The sequence below is a fragment of the Somniosus microcephalus genome, unplaced genomic scaffold (genome assembly GCF_052327205.1).
Source record: "Somniosus microcephalus isolate GS21.2 unplaced genomic scaffold, FLI_Smic_1.0 unresolved_chr8, whole genome shotgun sequence".
NCBI lineage: Eukaryota > Metazoa > Chordata > Chondrichthyes > Squaliformes > Somniosidae > Somniosus > Somniosus microcephalus.
The window spans coordinates 42,858,130-42,875,673 of NW_028225186.1; the positions used below are offsets into that span (position 1 = coordinate 42,858,130).

A 17,544-nucleotide genomic window follows, 5' to 3' on the forward strand; every position below is an offset into this window, starting at 1 on the left:
ACCTTCAGCGACTGCTGTACAAGGACACCCAGGTCTCGTTGCACTTCCCCTTCTCCCAATCTATTGCTATTCAGATAATAATCTGCCTTCCTGTTTTTGACATCAAAGTGGATAACCTCGCATTTATCCACGTTATATTGCATCTGCCATGCTTTTGCCCAATCACCCAAACTGTCCAAATCATACTGGAGTTTCTCAGCATCCTCCTCACAGCACACACGCCCACCCAGCTTTGTGTCATCTGCAAACTTGGAGATATTACATCTAGTTCCCTTGTCTAGATCACTATTATATATTGTGAATAGCTGGGGTCCAAGGACCGATCCCTGCAGTGCCCCACTAGTTACTGCCTGCCACTCGGAAAAAGACCCATTTGTTCCAACTCTTTGTCAACTGTCTGCCAACCAGTTCTCTATCCAAGTCAATACCTTGCCCCCAATCCCATGTGCCTTAACTTTACACGCTAATCTCTTACACGGGACCTTATCGAAAGCCTTTTGAAAGTCCAAATACACCACATCCACTGGTTCTCCATTGTCTATTTTACCAGTTACATCCTCAAAAAATTCCAGTAGATTCGTCAAGCACGATTTACCTTTTGTAAATCCATGTTGACTTTGTCCGATCCTGTCACTGTTTTCCAAGTGCTCTGCTATTACATCTTTTACAATGGATCCTAGCATTTTCCCCACTACCGATGTCAGGTTTACCAGTCTGTAATTCCCATTTTTCTCTCTACCACCTGTTTTGAATAGGGTGGTAACATTAGCTACCCTCCAAGCTATGGGTACTGTGCCAGATTCCATCGAATGTTGGAAGATGATCAGCAATGCATCTACTATTTCTAGGGCCACTTCCTTAAGTACCCTAGGATGTAGATTATCAGCCCCTGGGGATTTATCGGCCTTCATTCCTGTCAATTTCCCGAACACCATTTCCCTACAAATACTGATTTCTTTCAGTCCCTCCCTTTCATCAGACCCTATAAGATCATAAGAACATAAGAAATAGGAGCAGGAGTAGGCCAATCGGCCCCTCGAGCCTACTCTGCCATTCAATAAGATTGAGGCTGATCTGATCCTAGCCGCCAATCTACTATCACAGAACCATCTCCTGAATCTAACAGAATTAGACACACAAAATAGGAGCAGGATCAGGCTACACAGCCCCTGGGCTTGCTCCACTACCCACAGGGCCATGTCCGATCCGAACCGAGACTCATGTCCAAATTCCTGCCCGCTCCCCGTAAACCTTAATTCCCTTTACTTCTGGGAAACTGTCTATTTCTGTTTTAAATTTATGTAATGATGTAGCTTCTACAGCTTTTTGGGGCAGAATATTCCATGGACCTACCACCCTCTGAGTAAAGTAGTTCCTCCTCATCTCAGTTTTGAAAGAGCAGCCCCTTATTCTAAGACTATGCCCCCTAGTTCTAGTTTCACCCATCATCGGCAACATCCTGCCTGCATCCATCCGATCAAACCCCTTCACAATCTTATATGTTTCAATAAGATCGCCTCTCATTATTCTGAACTCCAATGAGTAGAGTCCAAATCTACTCATCCTCTCCTCATATATCCATCCCCTCATCCCCGGGATTAACCGAGTGAACCTTCTTTGTACTGACTCGAGAGCAAGTATGTCTTTTCTTAAGTATGGGTACCAAAACTGTATGCAGTATTCCAGGTGCGGTCTCCCCAATACCTTGTGCAACTGAAGCAATACATCCCTATTTTTATATTCTATCCTCCTAGCAATGAAAGCCAACATTCCATTGGCCTTCTTAATCACTCGCTGCACCTGCATACTAACCTTTTGAGTTTCGCGCACCAGGACCCCCAGATCCCTTTGTACTTCAGTACTTTCAAGTTTCTTGCCATTAAGATAATAACTTTCTCTACGATTTTTCCTGCCAAAGTGCATAACCTCACACTTTCCAGTATTGTATTCCATCTGCCAAATCTCTGCCCACTTACTTAGCCTGTTATGTCCCCTTGCATGTTTTTTATGTCCTCCTCACTCACTACTTTCCCTCCCATCTTAGTATCATCTGCAAACTTTGATATATTACACTCGGTCCCCTCCTCCAAATAGTTAATATAGATTGTAAAGAGTTGGGGACCCAGCACTGACCCCTGCAGAACACCACTAGTTACTGATTGCCAGTCTGAGAATGAACCATTGATCCCAACTCTCTGCCTTCTGTTCGATAGCCAATCCTCTATCCATGCCAGAATATAACCCCCAATCCCGTGATTTTTTATCTTAAGCAATAATCTTTTGTGTGGCACCTTGTCAAAAGCCTTTTGGAAGTCTAAATACACTACTTCCACTGGTTCCCCTTTATCCACCCTATATGTTACTTCCTCAAAGAACTCCAGCAAATTTGTCAAACATGACTTCCCCTTCATAAAACCATGCTGACTTTGTCCTATTAAATTATGATGATCCAAATGTCCTGTTACTGTCTCCTTAATAATGGACTCCAAAATTTTACCTACCACAAACTTTAGGCTAACCGGCCTATAGTTTCCAGCCTTCTGTCTACTGCTCTTTTTAAATAAGGGTGTTACATTAGCAGTTTTCCAGTCTGCCAGGACCTTTGCTGAGTCCAGGGAGTTTTGGAAAATTATTACCAATGCATCCACAATCCCTAACGCCACTTCCCTCAAGACCCGAGAATGTAAGCCATCAGGTCCAGGTGAATTATCTGCCTTGAGTCCCATTATTTTACCGAGTACCACTTCCTCAGTGATTTTGATCGTGTTTAGCTCCTCCCCACCTATAGCACCCTATTTGTCCAGTGTTGGGATATTCTTAGTGTCCTCTACTGTAAAGACTGATACAAAATATTCATTCAGTGTTTTTGCCATCTCCATATTTCCCACCATTAATTTCCCGGTCTCATCCTCTAAGGGACCAACATTTACTTTAGCCACCCTTTTTCTTTTTATATAACTATAAAAACTCTTACTATCTGTTTTTATATTTTTCGCTAATTTACTTTCATAATCTATCTTCCCTTTCTTAATCAATCTTTTTGCTATTTTTTGCTGTCTTTTAAATTTTTCCCAATCCTCTATAATTCACTAGATTTGGCTACCTTATATGCCCTTGTTTTTAGTCGAATACTATCCTTAATTTCTTTACTTAGCCACGGATGGCTGTCTTTACTTTTACACCCTTTTCTTCTCAGTGGAATATATATTTTTTGGAATTTGTAAAATAACTCCTTAAATGTACACCACTAATCATGTATCGTCTTACCCTTTAATCTATTTTCCCAATCCACTCTACTCAATTCCGCTCTCATACCTTCATAGTCTCCTTTATTCAATTTTAGCACGCTTGTTTGAGATCCAACCTTCTCACCCTCTAATTGAATATAGAATTCAACCATGTTATGGTCACTCATTTCAAGGGGATCCTTTACTAGGATATTTTTAATTAATCCTGTCTCGTTACACAGGACCAGATCTAAGGTTGCTTGCCCCCTGGTCGGTTCAGTTACATACTGCTCAAGAAACCCATCCCTAATACACTCAATGAACTCATCCTCAAGGCAGCACTGCCCAATTTGATTTGTCCAATTAATATGACAGTTAAAATCCCCCATAATTATAGATGTTCCCTTATTACAAGCCTCAACTATTTCCTGATTGATACTCCGTCCAACAAAGTTGCAACTGTTCGGAGGCCTATAGACTACGCCCACTAGTGTTTTTTCCCCCTTATTATTCCTTACCTCCACCCAAACTGTTTCATTATCCTGATCTTTTGACCCAATATCATTTCTCTGTATTACAGTGGTTCCTTCCTTTATTAATATAGCCACCCCACCTCCCCTTCCTTCCTGCCTGTCCTTCCTGATCGTTAAATAACCTGGTATGTTTAATTCCCAGGCATTGTCACCCTGCAGCCATATTTCTGTAATGGCCACAAGATCATACCATTATGTAGTTATTTGTGCCATTAACTCATCTATTGTGTTACGAATGCTACGTGCATTCAGATAGAGAACTTTCAAATATGTTTTGTGACACTTAGTTCCTGCTTTTGCCCTTTTTATTACTTTACCTTTTACTCCATACCTTCTGCCCCTTCCTGGCACGCTCTGATTTTTAATTTCCCCACTGCTACCTAAGTCTATGACCTTCTCTGTTGTCATTTTTATTATTTGCTCTCTAGGAACCTCCCCACAACTAGTTAGTTTAAAGCCCTCTCTACAGCCCTAGTTGTATGATCCGCCAGGACTCTAGTCCCAGCACTGGCCAAGTGAAGCCCGTTCCAATGGAACAGCTCCCTCCTGCCCCAATACTGGTGCCAGTGTCCCAGGAAGCAAAACCCATTTCTCCCACACCAGTCTTTGAGCCACGCAGTTAACTCTCTAATTTTATTTCTCCTAGCCGAATTCGCCCGTGGCTCAACTAATAATCCAGAGATTATTACCTTTGAGGTTCTGTTTTTTAATTTGACCCCTAGCTGCTCATACTCCTTTGACAGAACCGGCTTCCTAGTCCTATCTACGTCGTTTGTACCAACATGGACCACGACAACTGGATCCACCCCCTCCCACTGCAAGTTTCTTTCCAGCCCAGAGGAGATGTCCTTAACCCTGGCACCGAGTAGGCAACACAGCCTTTGGGACTCTCGCTCTCGGCTGCAGAGAACTCTATCTATCCCCCTAATAATACTATCCCCTACCACTACAACATTTCTATTTACTCCCCCCTCTTGAATGTCCCCCCGTTCCACGGTGCTGTGGCTAGGTTGCTCATCCTCCCTGCAGTCCCTGCTCCCGTCAGCCGTGGCTCAGTGGGAAGCACCCTTGCCCTGAGTTACTCTCGCTCTCCCCACTCCAGTGACTTGAGCACAAAAATCCAGGCTGACACTCCAATGCAGTACACAGAGTGTGATGCACTGTCGGAGGCGCCGTCTTTCAGATGAGATGTTAAACCGAGGCCGTGTCTGTCCTCTCAGGTGGGTGTTAAAGATCCTATGGCACTATTTCGAAGAAGAGCAGGAGAGTTCTCCCCTGGGTCCTGGGCCAATACTTATCCCTTAATCAACATAACTAAAACAGATTATCTGGTCTTTATCACACTGCTGTTTGTGGGAGCTTGCTGTGCGCAAATTGGCTACCACATTTCCTACATTACAACAGTGACTACACTTCATTGGCACTAAAGCGTTGGGACGTCCTGAGGTCATGAAAGGCGCTGTAGAAACGCAAGTCTTTCTTTTTTCTTTCTCTGGGAGTTCACCCACCACCAATGTTAGGCCGACTGGTCTGTGGTTATCTGATTTATCCCTTTAACTCTGAAGAGTGTTGTTATATTGGCAACTGCAGGCATGTGGCCCAACTTCCATATCCAAGGTTTAGATAGAATTTTACAGCACATACACAGGCCATTCGGCTCGACCGGTCCACGCCAGCGTTTATACTCCACACGAGCCTCCTCCCACCCTACTTCATCTCACACTATCACCACAACCTTCTATTCCTTTCTCCCTCAGGTCCTTATCTAGCTTCCCTTCAAATGACATTCGCCTCAATCACTCCTTGTGGTAGCATATTCCACATTCTCACCACTCTCTGGGTAAAGAACTTTCTCCTGAATTCCCCATTGGATGAATTAGTGACTATCTCATATGTATGGCCCCCAGTTTTGGTCTCCCCCCACAACTAGAAATATCTTCTCTCTGTCTACCCTAACGAATCCCTTCATAATTTTAAAGACCTCTATCAGGTCACCTCTCAGTCTCTTTTCTAAAGAGCCCCAGCCTGTGTAATCTTTCCTGATAGTTGAAACCTCTCAGTTCTTGTTCAAACCTTTTGTGCAGCTTCTCCAGTGCCTCTATATCTTTTTTGTAATATGGGGACCAGTGCACAGGATGTTTGGAGCATTGTCCTCAAAGCCTCTGTTATCTCCTCTCTGTCTTCCCTCAGTATTCGAGAACACAGTCATCAGGGTCTGGGGCATTTGGCACTTCAATACAAAGAGGAAGCAACTCATAATGAGAAATTAGTCGTGGCCTGGGAGAGCCGCAGGTGAAGATGGAATGGGCGAGGTATGCGAGAGCGTGAGGTGTTCAGAGGAGTAAGGGGTCTTCAGGGAGCTGGTAATATCTGGACAGAAAGGAGCCTTCCGCATATCACAGATATTAAACATGGGAATGGCTTTTCAGAGTAGTGGAGAACAGAGTATCCATGGCAGCAGGTTAACTGATTTGCTTAATTTCTACTAAACTGACAATGTAAACCATCTCTGACTTTACAGGATGTTCTGGCAGCGACAGAGAAAAAACATCTCACACACACAGAATTTTTCTTGAGTGAGGTCCTGCAAAACATCTGAATCCTTGGACGGAAGAAGGAGGCTGTGATGTTGAGACTGAGCGTTGAATGGCTGCTGCTTCTCTGTGCCCTCTCCTGCAATGTGTTGTTGCCCACAGTCCCCGGGTACAGTTTCAATAGCAGCATTCAGGATGCCAACCACAATGGTACCTTTCAATGCGTCCACTGCTTCGTGACACAGGTCTCTAGTGCCGTGTCCGCCCTCCCAGCCAGCACCGTGCACTTGAACATCTCCCACAACTGGCTCACCCAACTGCAAGCGGACAGCTTCCGCACCCTCTCCAAGCTGCTCATCCTGCGGCTGGATTACAATCGGATTGAGAGTGTTTGCTGTGGTGCATTCAGTAATCTCACCAGCCTACTGACCTTATCCTGTCCGACAACAGTATCTCTCGTCTGAACTCTTCGGGCTTCCAAGAACTTGAAAAGTTAGATCAACTCCTGCTCCATCACAACCGCTTCGTCACAGTTGAACCCAAAGCCTTCGCTGCATTGGACAATCTTCAAACACTTGTCTTAAGCTTCAATGAACTCCAGAATTTCTCCCATCTGGTGAGCGCTTTCTCTGGGCTCAGTAATCTGACGCTCCTGGATCTGGGCAACAATCAACTCGCCTCCCTACAACATCGCACCGCCCTCCCGCCCTCCCTCCGAAACATTTCCCTCTCTAACAACTCTCTCACAATATTTGACTGCCAACGGAACTTCCTCAGCAACATTCTCAAGTTGGATCTGTCCAATAACAAACTCTCCGATGCTTTGGAAGTTTCTAAAGTTGACCTGAGGAACATCTCGTGTTTGATCATCAAGAACAACCCCTTAAAAAACACCGAGTTTCTCAAATCTGCAAACCTGGATCTACAGAATGTTCAATACTCTGGGTTAAGGCTGCACAACCAGAGTCAGCTGTCCAAACTGTGCAACTATCTGGATCTCAGGCCTATGAAGAGCCTGGTCCTGCAGAACAATCAGATCGTATTCCTCCCTGCCCATTCCCTATCCCAGTGCCCACCCATCACCAGCTGGGATTTATCACACAATCTCCTCACATCTGTGGCCTGCTTTGAATTTGCATCGAAAAGTAAGCAAGTTGTTTCTTTCATTATCGAGCACAACAGAGTCAACAAGTTACCTTCCTGTTACAAGGATGGGAAGGCAGTCGCGGTGTTTCCCAAGCTGTCGCTCCTAACCTTTCGCTACAACAGGATTTTCACCATTTATAGTCACGCCTTCTCTTATGCTCCCCATCTCCGGACCCTAAAGCTGAACATTAACAACATTGCTGTTATCAACATGGCTGCCTTTTCTAACCTCACCAACTTGCAGGAGCTCCGACTCGACAACAACCTCATAACTGACCAGTTCAGAGCAGGGAGCAGCGAGGTGAGCCCGGTATAAAAACTGGCGCGAGTACCAAGGCCCGACCAGTTCGGAGCAGGGAGCAGCGAGGTGAGCCCGGTAGAAAAACCGGCGCGAGTACCGAGGCGCGACCAGTTCGGAGCAGGGAGCAGTGAGGCACACCAACTCAGCAGCGGGGAGAGAGGTAAAAAGTAATCAGAGTGTGACGTCACCAGGGAGCAGGTAAGTGATTGGTTGGTGAGTATTTCTCTTTTTTAAACTTTAACTCTGTAGTTTATAGTTACGAGGGTCTTTTCTGGTGTAGCAGGGACTGTTGGTAGACTATACAAGCGCCTTAGAGATATCTTTAACTGGTGATAGTGAATTAATTTAAATTAATTAAAGAGTAAGTCATGCCAGGAGAGTCCAGCCCCGTGTTATGCTCCTCTTGCTCTATGTGGGAATTCAGGGACACTGCCGGTGCCCCTGATGACCATGCGTGCCGGAAATGCATCCAGCTGCGGCTACTAGCAGACCGCATTGAGGCACTGGAGCTGCGGGTGGATGGGTTGTGGAGCATTCACGATGCAGAGAGTGTCATGGATAACACATTTAGTGAGTTGGTCACACCGCAGGTAAGGGCTGCACAGGAAGAAAGGAAATGGGTGACCAACAGGAGGAGCAATAGAAGCAGGCAGGTAGTGCAGGAGACCCCTGTGACCATTCCCCTCTCAAACAGGTATACCGATTTGGATACTGTTGAGGGGGATGACTCACCAGGGGAAGGCAGCAGCAGCCAACTTCCTGGCACTGGGGGTGCTCCTGCTGCCCAGGAAGGGAGGAAAAAGAGTGGGAGAGCAATAGTGGTAGGGGATTCTATAGTAAGGGGAGCAGATAGGCGTTTCTATGGCCGTAGACGTGAATCCAGGATGGTTTGTTGCCTCCCTGGTGCCAGGGTCAAAGATGTCACTGAGCGGCTGCAGGGCATTCTGGAGGGGGAGCGGGAACAGCCAGAGGTCGTGGTCCACATTGGTACCAACGATATAGGTAAAAAAGGGATGAGGTCCTGCAGCAAGAATTTAGGGAGCTAGGTGGAAGATTAAAGAGCAGGACCTCAAAGGTTGTAATCTCTGGATTACTCCCGATGCCACGTGCTAGTGAGTATAGGAATAGGAAGATAGAACAGATGAATGCGTGGCTAAAGGGATGGTGCAGGAGGGAGGGCTTTAGTTTCCTGGATCACTGGGTCTGCTTCTGGGAAAGGTGGGACTTGTACAAGTCGGACGGTTTACACCTGAACCAGAGGGGGACCAATATCCTTGCGGGGAGGTTTGCTAGCACTGCTGGGGGGGGTTTAAACTAACTTGGCAGGGGGATGGGATATAGAGTGGAGCTATAGTAGGGGGTGATTTACAGCCAAATACAGAGGAAAAAACAAGTCAGCTGGGAAGGCAGAGCAAATATGTGAAGGCAAAAGGGAATATGGCAAGGCTGGGAGGCATTCATTTTAATGCAAGGAGTCTTGCAAATAAGGTGGATGAACTGACGTTGTTGTTGAACACATGGGAGTACGATATTGTTGCTATCACGGAGACATGGTTGAGGGAGGGTCAGGACTGGCAGCTCAATATTCCGGGGTATAGAATCTTCAGGCGAGACAGAGGGGGGTGTAAAAGGGGAGGGGGTGTTGCAATATTAATTAAGGAGTCAATTACTGCTGTAAGGAGGGACGGTATATTAGCGGGTTCCTCTAATGAGGCCATATGGGTTGAACTTAAAAACAAAAGGGGGCAAGCACTTTGCTGGGAGTGCACTATAGGCCCCCAAACAGTCAGAGGGAGATAGAGGAACAGATATATAGGCAAATCTCAGAGAAGCGCGAAAATAATAGGGTAATAATAGTGGGGGATTTCAACTTCCTCAATATTAATTGGGATAGTCAGAGTGTGAAAGGCTTAGAGGTTGCAGAATTCTTAAAGTGCATCCAGGAGAGCTTATTGAGCCAACATGTAGAAAGTCCTACAAGAGAGGGGGCGGTACTGGACCTAATTCTAGGGAATGTAGCCGGGCAAGTGGTGGAAGTGTCAGTAGGAGAGCATTTTGGCGACAGTGACCATAATTCGGTGAGATTTAAGGTGGTCATGGAAAAAGACAAAGACGGCCCAGAAATAAGGGTACTAAATTGGGGGAAGGCCGATTTTAATATGATAAGGCAGGATCTGGCCAAAGTGGACTGGGAGCAGCTACTTATAGGAAAATCCACATCAAAGCAGTGGGAGACTTTCAGAAGGGAAATAGAGAGAGTACAACGCCAACATGTTCCTGTAAAGGTCAAGGGTGGGACCAACAAGCAAAGGGAACCTTGGATGACAAGGGATATACAAAAATGCATTAGGAAAAAAAGGGGGGCTTTTGGCAGTTACAAAAGACTAAAGACGGAGGAATCCCTAGAGGAGTATAAAAAGTGCAGGGGCATACTTAAAAAAGAAATTAGGAGGGCGAGGAGGGGCCATGAAATAACACTGGCGAGCAAAATAAAGGAAAATCCTAAGATGTTTTATAAGTATATTAAGGGCAAGAGGATAACCAGGGAAAGGGTAGGGCCCATTAGGGACCAAAGTGGCAATCTGTGTGTAGAGCCAGATGATGTAGGCGGGGTTTTAAATGATTTTTTTGCATCTGTGTTCACTATGGAGGAAGACGATGTAGACATCGGGCAAGGGGACTGCGACATACTTGAACATATTAGCATCGAGAGGGAGGAGGTACTAGCGGTTTTAGCAGGCCAAAAATTGGATAAATCCCCAGGCCCGGACGAGATGTATCCCAGGCTGTTGTGTGAGGCAAAGGAGGAGATTGCAGGGGCTCTGTCACAAATTTTCAGAACCTCTCTGGCCACAGGGGATGTACCAGAGGACTGGAGAACAGCTAACGTAGTACCATTATTCAAGAAGGGTAGCAGGGATAAACTAGGGAATTACAGGCCAGTGAGCCTAACATCTGTGGTAGGGAAATTATTGGAAAAAATTCTGAGGGACAAAATCAGTCTCCACTTGGAGAGGCAAGGATTAATCGGGCATAGTCAGCATGGCTTTGTCAAGGGTAAATCATGTCTGACCAATCTGATTGAATTTTTCGAGTGGGTGACTAGGTGTGTGGATGAGGGAAAAGCTGTGGATGTGGTCTACATGGACTTCAGTAAAGCTTTTGACAAAGTCCCGCATAGGAGACTGGTCAAGAAGGTAAGAGCCCATGGGATCCAACGTGCCTTGACGCGTTGGATCCTAAACTGGCTGAGTGGCAGGAGGCAGAGGGTGATGGTCGAAGGTTGCTTTTGTGACTGGAAGCCTGTGTCCAGTGGGCTACCTCAGGGATCGGTGCTGGGTCCCTTGCTGTTTGTGATCTACATGAATGATTTGGATGAGAATGTAAAAGGTATGATCAGTAAGTTTGCAGATGACACGAAAATTGGTGGGGTGGTAAATTGCGAGGAGGAAAGCCTCAGGCTACAGGACGATATAAATAGGTTGGTCAGATGGGCGGAAAGGTGGCAAATGGAATTTAACCCTGAAAAGTGCGAGGTGATGGATTTTGGACGGACAAATAAGGCAAGGGAATACACAATGAGTGGTAGGACCCTAGGAAGTACAGAGAGTCCGAGGGACCTTGGTGTACATGTACATAGATCCCTGAAGGCAGCGGAACAGGTAGATAAGGTGGTTAAAAAGGCATATGGGATACTTGCCTTCATTAGACGAGGCATAGAATATAAGAGCAGGGAGATTATGATGGAGCTATACAAAACGCTGGTGAGGCCACAGCTGGAGAACTGTGTGCAGTTCTGGTCGCCTCACTATAGGAAGGATGTGATTGCTTTGGAGAGGGTGCAGAGAAGATTCACCAGGATGTTATCTGGGATGGAGCACCTCAGCTATGAAGAAAGACTAAACAGGCTGGGGCTGTTTTCCTTCGAGCAAAGAAGGCTGAGGGGGGACCTGATTGAGGTGTACAAAATGATGAGGGGCATAGATAGGGTAGATAAAGAGGAACTTTTACCCTTAGTAGGGGGGTCAATAACAAGGGGGCATAGATTCAAGGTAAGGGGCAGGAGGTTTAGAGGGGATTTGAGGAGGAACTTTTTCACCCAGAGGGTGGTTGGAATCTGGAACTCACTGCCTGAAAGGGTGGTAGAGGCAGGAACCCTCACAACATTCAAGAAGCATTTGGATGAGCACTTGAAATGCCATTGCATACAAGGCTATGGGCCAAATGCTGGAAAATGGGATTAGACTGGACAGGGATTGATGGACGGCGCAGACACGATGGGCCGAAGGGCCTCATTCTGTGCTGTATAACTCTATGACTCTATGAAAACAGCTTCAGCAACCTTGCGGTTCTCAGGAATCTCAATCTCAGAAACAACAAGATCTCAATTGTTTTCAGCAAGGTGTTTGCAAATCTCAATAACCTGAACACATTGGACCTGGAAGGGAGCAAAATTCGAAGCCTGACCAGCCAGTCTTTCTGTGGATTACATAACCTGACCAAGTTTATCTCGATAGGAACTGTATAACCTGTATCAGCAGGGAGATCTTCGACATCCTCCCATCATTAGGAGTGTTGGACTTTGCCAATAACCGGATCAGATTCAACACTGGCCTGATTGAAGCATCTCCCTTTGTTAACCTCACAAAGCTCTACATTCTCAAACTAAAAGCCCAGCAACCCTACGGCATCATCATTATTCCTCCAAAGTTTTTCAATGGCCTCATCTCTTTAAGAGACCTGTATATAGGAGAGAATAAAATGTCACTGTCCAAAGACGGATTGGAAGACCTGATCAATTTGAGAATCCTCTCCATGCCCGATGCTTGCAATGGGATCCACAGTCTGAATCCAGGGATCTTCAAGAATCTCCAGAGTCGAGAGAGACTCAACCTTGAAAATGTCGGCCTCCAATCCATGTCTCTTCACGTCTTTGGAAACATTTCCAACCTCAGGACATTGTTCTTCGGGGGAAAACGCCATTCAGATCATCAATAGCACGGTTGTGGAACACCTGCCCTCCCTGACCTACCTGGATCTACGGAAGAACCCGTTCCCCTGCACCTGTGACATCAGTTGGTTCCAAAACTGGTCCCTGTCCAACCCCAGGGTGCAGGTTATCTATTTTTACAACCAAACATGTGCAGATTGGCCAACCGAATACTTGTCCAAGTTTGATACTCGCGTTTGCTACTTGGACATTGGGCAGATCATGTTCCATATAACTGTGCCGGTCTTGATCTTGTTCATGTTCATCCCTATATTCTACAGCAAAGGGTACTGGCAAATCAAGTATGGGTTTTATATTTTCCGATCGTGGTTGAATGACCACAGAGGGAGAGGAGAGAGTCAGCAGTCCTACAGGTATGATGCATTTATCTCCTATAATTCTCTGGACGTAGACTGGGTTCTGCAAGTGTTGGTGCCAAACCTGGAAACGAGAGGACCTCAATGCTTCAAACTCTGCCTCCACCACAGAGATTTTGAGCTGGGCAAATATATCATCGACAACATCGTGGACAGCATCTACCAGAGCAGGAAGACCATCTGTGTGATGAGCCGCAACTACCTGTACAGCGAGTGGTGCTCCATGGAACTGCAGCTAGCGAGCTACAGGCTCTTCCACGAGCTGAAAGATATCATCATCCTGATCTTCTTGGAGAAGTTTCCAGATGCTGAACTCTCAACCTACCACAAGATGAGAATGGTCATGAAAAGGAAGACCAACATCCAGTGGCCATCAGACGTCGAAGCTCAAAAGCTGTTTTGGGTCAAAGTGAGAAAAGCGATTAAAGGCTCCAACTGGGCCAAGGAGAGGAATCCCGCTGCTGAATGTTAAGCTTCAAGGCCTAGAAATCCGCAGTCTTACCGCAGGCCCTTAAGGCCCGAGTCAGGGAAACATGGTGACCGCCGCACTTCCCACGTGTTTTGGAGTTCGCCGCTCAACTTACCGCCCTGTGTTAATTGTGAACAACTCCCCCAGTGGCTGCATAATGGCCGGTTGAAGGCTGCTGACATTCAGTGGGCGAGATTGCAAATGGCTTTGCAGGACGACCTCCAGCAGCTCTGGCCCTAGGCCTGGCTGAGACTGCACCACCTTGGCATGGGCGGCAGCAGCATCGGCTGGCTGACAGGCAGCAGCAAGGGCAATGGAGAAGGGGCAGAGGTGGAAGTAGGAATGCTGTCATCCTGCGAGAGGGCAGCAGGTTCCTGCTCCCCAGACCCACTGCTGCTCCCCCCGGGGCGGTGCTTCAACATTCCTAGCAATCTGTTGGAGACCAGATGGCTGAGCGGCTGTGACACCCTGCAAGCCCCGTTCGACACTGGTAAACACAGCCATGGTGGCAGCAGTCTGAGTGTGGTTGGCAGCAAGCTGAGGTTGCAAGAGAGCGCTCTGATATAGCGAGACCTTCCAAGTGGCGCGACAAATGGAATTATAATGAGGTGCTGCTGCATTAAAGAACCTCCCATTTAAGTAGTGCAGAAAGCAGATGCCAAACATGACTTGCAGTTAGACTGCACCCGATATTGGCCCATCTGTTGAGCGGTAAACCAATGAGCAGCTGATTTAGTGCAGAGATCATCACTATAATCATGTAAAAGAGCACTCAGCATGAATTTTGCGTGCTACTTAGAATACATTGTCCAGACGCAGCTAAGTAGTGCTGAGCCATGACTCCGCCAGTTTTCGGGCCATATCCGATTTCCTGGCCCATGTTCCTCAAAGCCCCTTTGTTTCTAATGGCAGGGCTCCCACTCATCTCGGAACCCGCTGCCACGAGCTTCCATCCACCTCTGACACAGTCCCTCCTCATCGTTAATCCTGTCATTGCTGCTATTGACCCAGGATAAGGCCAAGGTACAGACACACAATATAAGCACAGAGTAAAGCCTTAATCATCTGGCCCCACAAGTCGGCTCACTGTCGTCTTTCCATCCAACATCTGCTTGAATCTGGGCCAGGCTGATGGCGTGAACGACTCCTCGGTCCGTGGTAATCTGACACTGGTGGACATTAATCCACAGCACAAGACTGTCCACACTGGAGCCCAACAGTAGATCTCAGTGACATTCCCAGTGGCCTCAGGATTGGCCAGTGTGATAAATCTAGCTAACAAACCTTTCATATTATCTGCTAATTTTGATAAATACTTGCTGCCATGACAGGATAGCCCTGCTGCTATCCATTGCAGGTAATTCCAGGATATACCTGGCCGGAACGTGATTACAGGTAATGCCCAGCCACCCCTGGTGGGACAATGATTACTGGTAATGCAAGGATACCCCTGGTGGGACGGTGATTACAGGTAATGCCCGGATACTCATTGTTGGACGGTGGTTACATGTAATGCCCAGATACCCCTGGTGTGACAGTGCTTAGACGTAATGCCCAGATACCCCTGGTGGGGCAGTGATTACAGGTAATGCCCACATACCCCTGGTGGGACAGTGCTAACAGGCAATGCCCAGATACCCCTGAAAGGACAGTGCTTACAGGTACTGCCGAGATAACCCTGGCGGGACAGTGATTATAGGTAATGCCGGATACCCCTGGTGGGACTGTCATTACAGGTAAGGCCCAGGTACCCCTGTTGGGACGGTGCTTACAGGTAATGCCTGGATACCACTCATGTGAAGGTGATTATAGGTAATGCCCAGAAACCCCTGGTGGGACAGCGAATACAGGCAAATCCCGGATACCACTGGTGGGACGTTGATTACAGTTAATGCCCGTATAGCCCTGGTGGGACGGTGAATACTGGAAATGCCCAGACACCCCTGTTGGGACAGTGATTGCAGGTAATGCCCAGATACCCCTGGTGTGATGATGAATACAGGTAATTCCCAGATAACCCTGGTGGGACAGTGATTGCAGGTAATGCCCAGATAACCCTGGTGTATCAGTGATTGCTGTTAAGGCCCGGAGACCCCTGGTGTGAAGGTGATTACAGGTAAGGCCCAGATAACCCTGGTGGGACAGTGATTACTGGTAATGCCAGGATACACCTGGTGTGACGGTGATTACAGGTAATGCCCAGATACTCCTGGTGTGACAGTGATTACTGGTAAATCCCAGATACCCCTGGTTGGACGGTGATTATAGGAAACGCCCAGATACCACTGGTGTGTTGCTGATTACAGGTAATGCCTGGATACAACTGTTGTGAAGGTGATTACAGGTAATGCCCGATACCACTGCTGGGACAGTGATTACAGAAAATGACCAGATATCCCTGGTGTGAAGGGTATTCCAGGTGATGCCGAGATACCCCTGGTGGGACAGTGATTACAGGTGATACCTGGAAACCCCTGGTGTGAAGGTGATTGAAGGTAATTCCAAGATACCGCTGGTGGGACATTGATTACAGGTAATGCCCGGATACCCCTGGTGGGACGGTATATACAGGTAATGCCCAGACACCACTGGTGGGACAGTGATTACAGGTAATGGCCAGATACCCCTGGTGGGACAGCGATTACAGGTCATGCCCAGATGCCCCTGGTGGGAAGGTGATTACAGGTAATGCACAGATACCCTTGGTGGGACAGTGATTGAAGGTAATGCCCGGATACCCCTTGTTGAACTGTGACTACTGGTAATGCCCACATACCACTGGTTTGAAGGTGATTACTGGTAATGCCCGGATAATCCTGGTGGGAGAGTCATTACAGCTAATGCTCAGATACCCCTGGTGGGACAGTGAATATAGTTAATGCCCAGGTACCACTGCTGGGACAGTGATTGCAGGTAATGCCCAGATACCCCTGGTGGGATGGTGATTACAGGTAATGCCCAGATAATCCTGGTGGAATGGTGATTACAGGTAATGCCCAGTTACCCCTGATGGGACAGTGATTACAGGTAATGCACAGATACCACTGTTGGGACAGTGATTACAGATAATGCCCGGATACCTCTTGTTGGACCGTGATTACTGGTAATGCCCAGATACCACTGGTGTGAAGATGATTACTGGTAATGCCCGGATAATCCTGGTGGGAGAGTCATTACAGCTAATCACCAGATACCCCTGGTGGGACAATGAAGACAGTTAATGCCCAGATACTCCTGGTGCGACAGTGATTGCATGTAATGCCCAGATACCTCTGGTGGGATGGTGATTACAGGTAATGCCCAGATACCCCTGGTGTGATGGTGATTACAGGTAATGCCCAGTTACCCCTGGTGGAACACTGATTACAGGTGATACCCGGATACCCCTGCTTGAATGGTGATTACAGGTAATGCCCGATAACCGCAGTTCTCTGTGGAATGAAGCACGCTGTCAGCCCCAGGGCTTTCCTCAGACGGTTGTGTGCTGTCCTCGCCCACCCCTGGAATATGGCCCTCCAGACTGATGCACAGCGAGTCAGCTACAGATTAAGAACATACAGCCCATCGAGGACCGAGCAATTGGGCGGCAGCTCACCAGCCCGTCTTCCACATCTGTGGGGTCCAAAGACTGTAGGAAAGGCTGCCGAGACTGCAGAAGATAAATGAGCCCAAGGCAATGATTAAGCGGGCACTGGCACTGCTGACAGAGGCAGGAGAGAACCAGTGCCCTCAGCCCCTGTACATTTATAGCACTGCTCTGTCTATCGGACACCAGTGGGTAGCAGCATTGACTGAAAATGAGGAATATGATACTGAAATCCACACACCCATCACTATGTTACAAATTCATTTTAAAAGACTTGCATTTCTATACCACCATTCACCACCTCAGGACTTCCAAAACTCTTCACAGCCAATGATGTACTTTTTGAATTGTAGGACACGTGGAAGACAGTTCGCGCACAGC

The 17,544-nt window shown here is 47.1% G+C and overlaps 1 protein-coding gene across 1 annotated transcript in view; it reads left to right on the forward strand.

Annotated features, from left to right (window-relative positions):
- Positions 1-13,580, forward strand: part of LOC147086120 (toll-like receptor 13) — an 84,578-nt gene extending 70,998 nt beyond the window's left edge. The window contains 5 exon segments of the mRNA XM_085979178.1: positions 7,072-7,312; positions 7,469-7,717; positions 12,060-12,237; positions 12,240-12,709; positions 12,711-13,580. Of these exon segments, the coding sequence (XP_085835304.1) occupies positions 7,072-7,312; positions 7,469-7,717; positions 12,060-12,237; positions 12,240-12,709; positions 12,711-13,580 (2,008 nt within the window).
- The last annotated feature ends 3,964 nt before the right edge of the window (positions 13,581-17,544 follow it).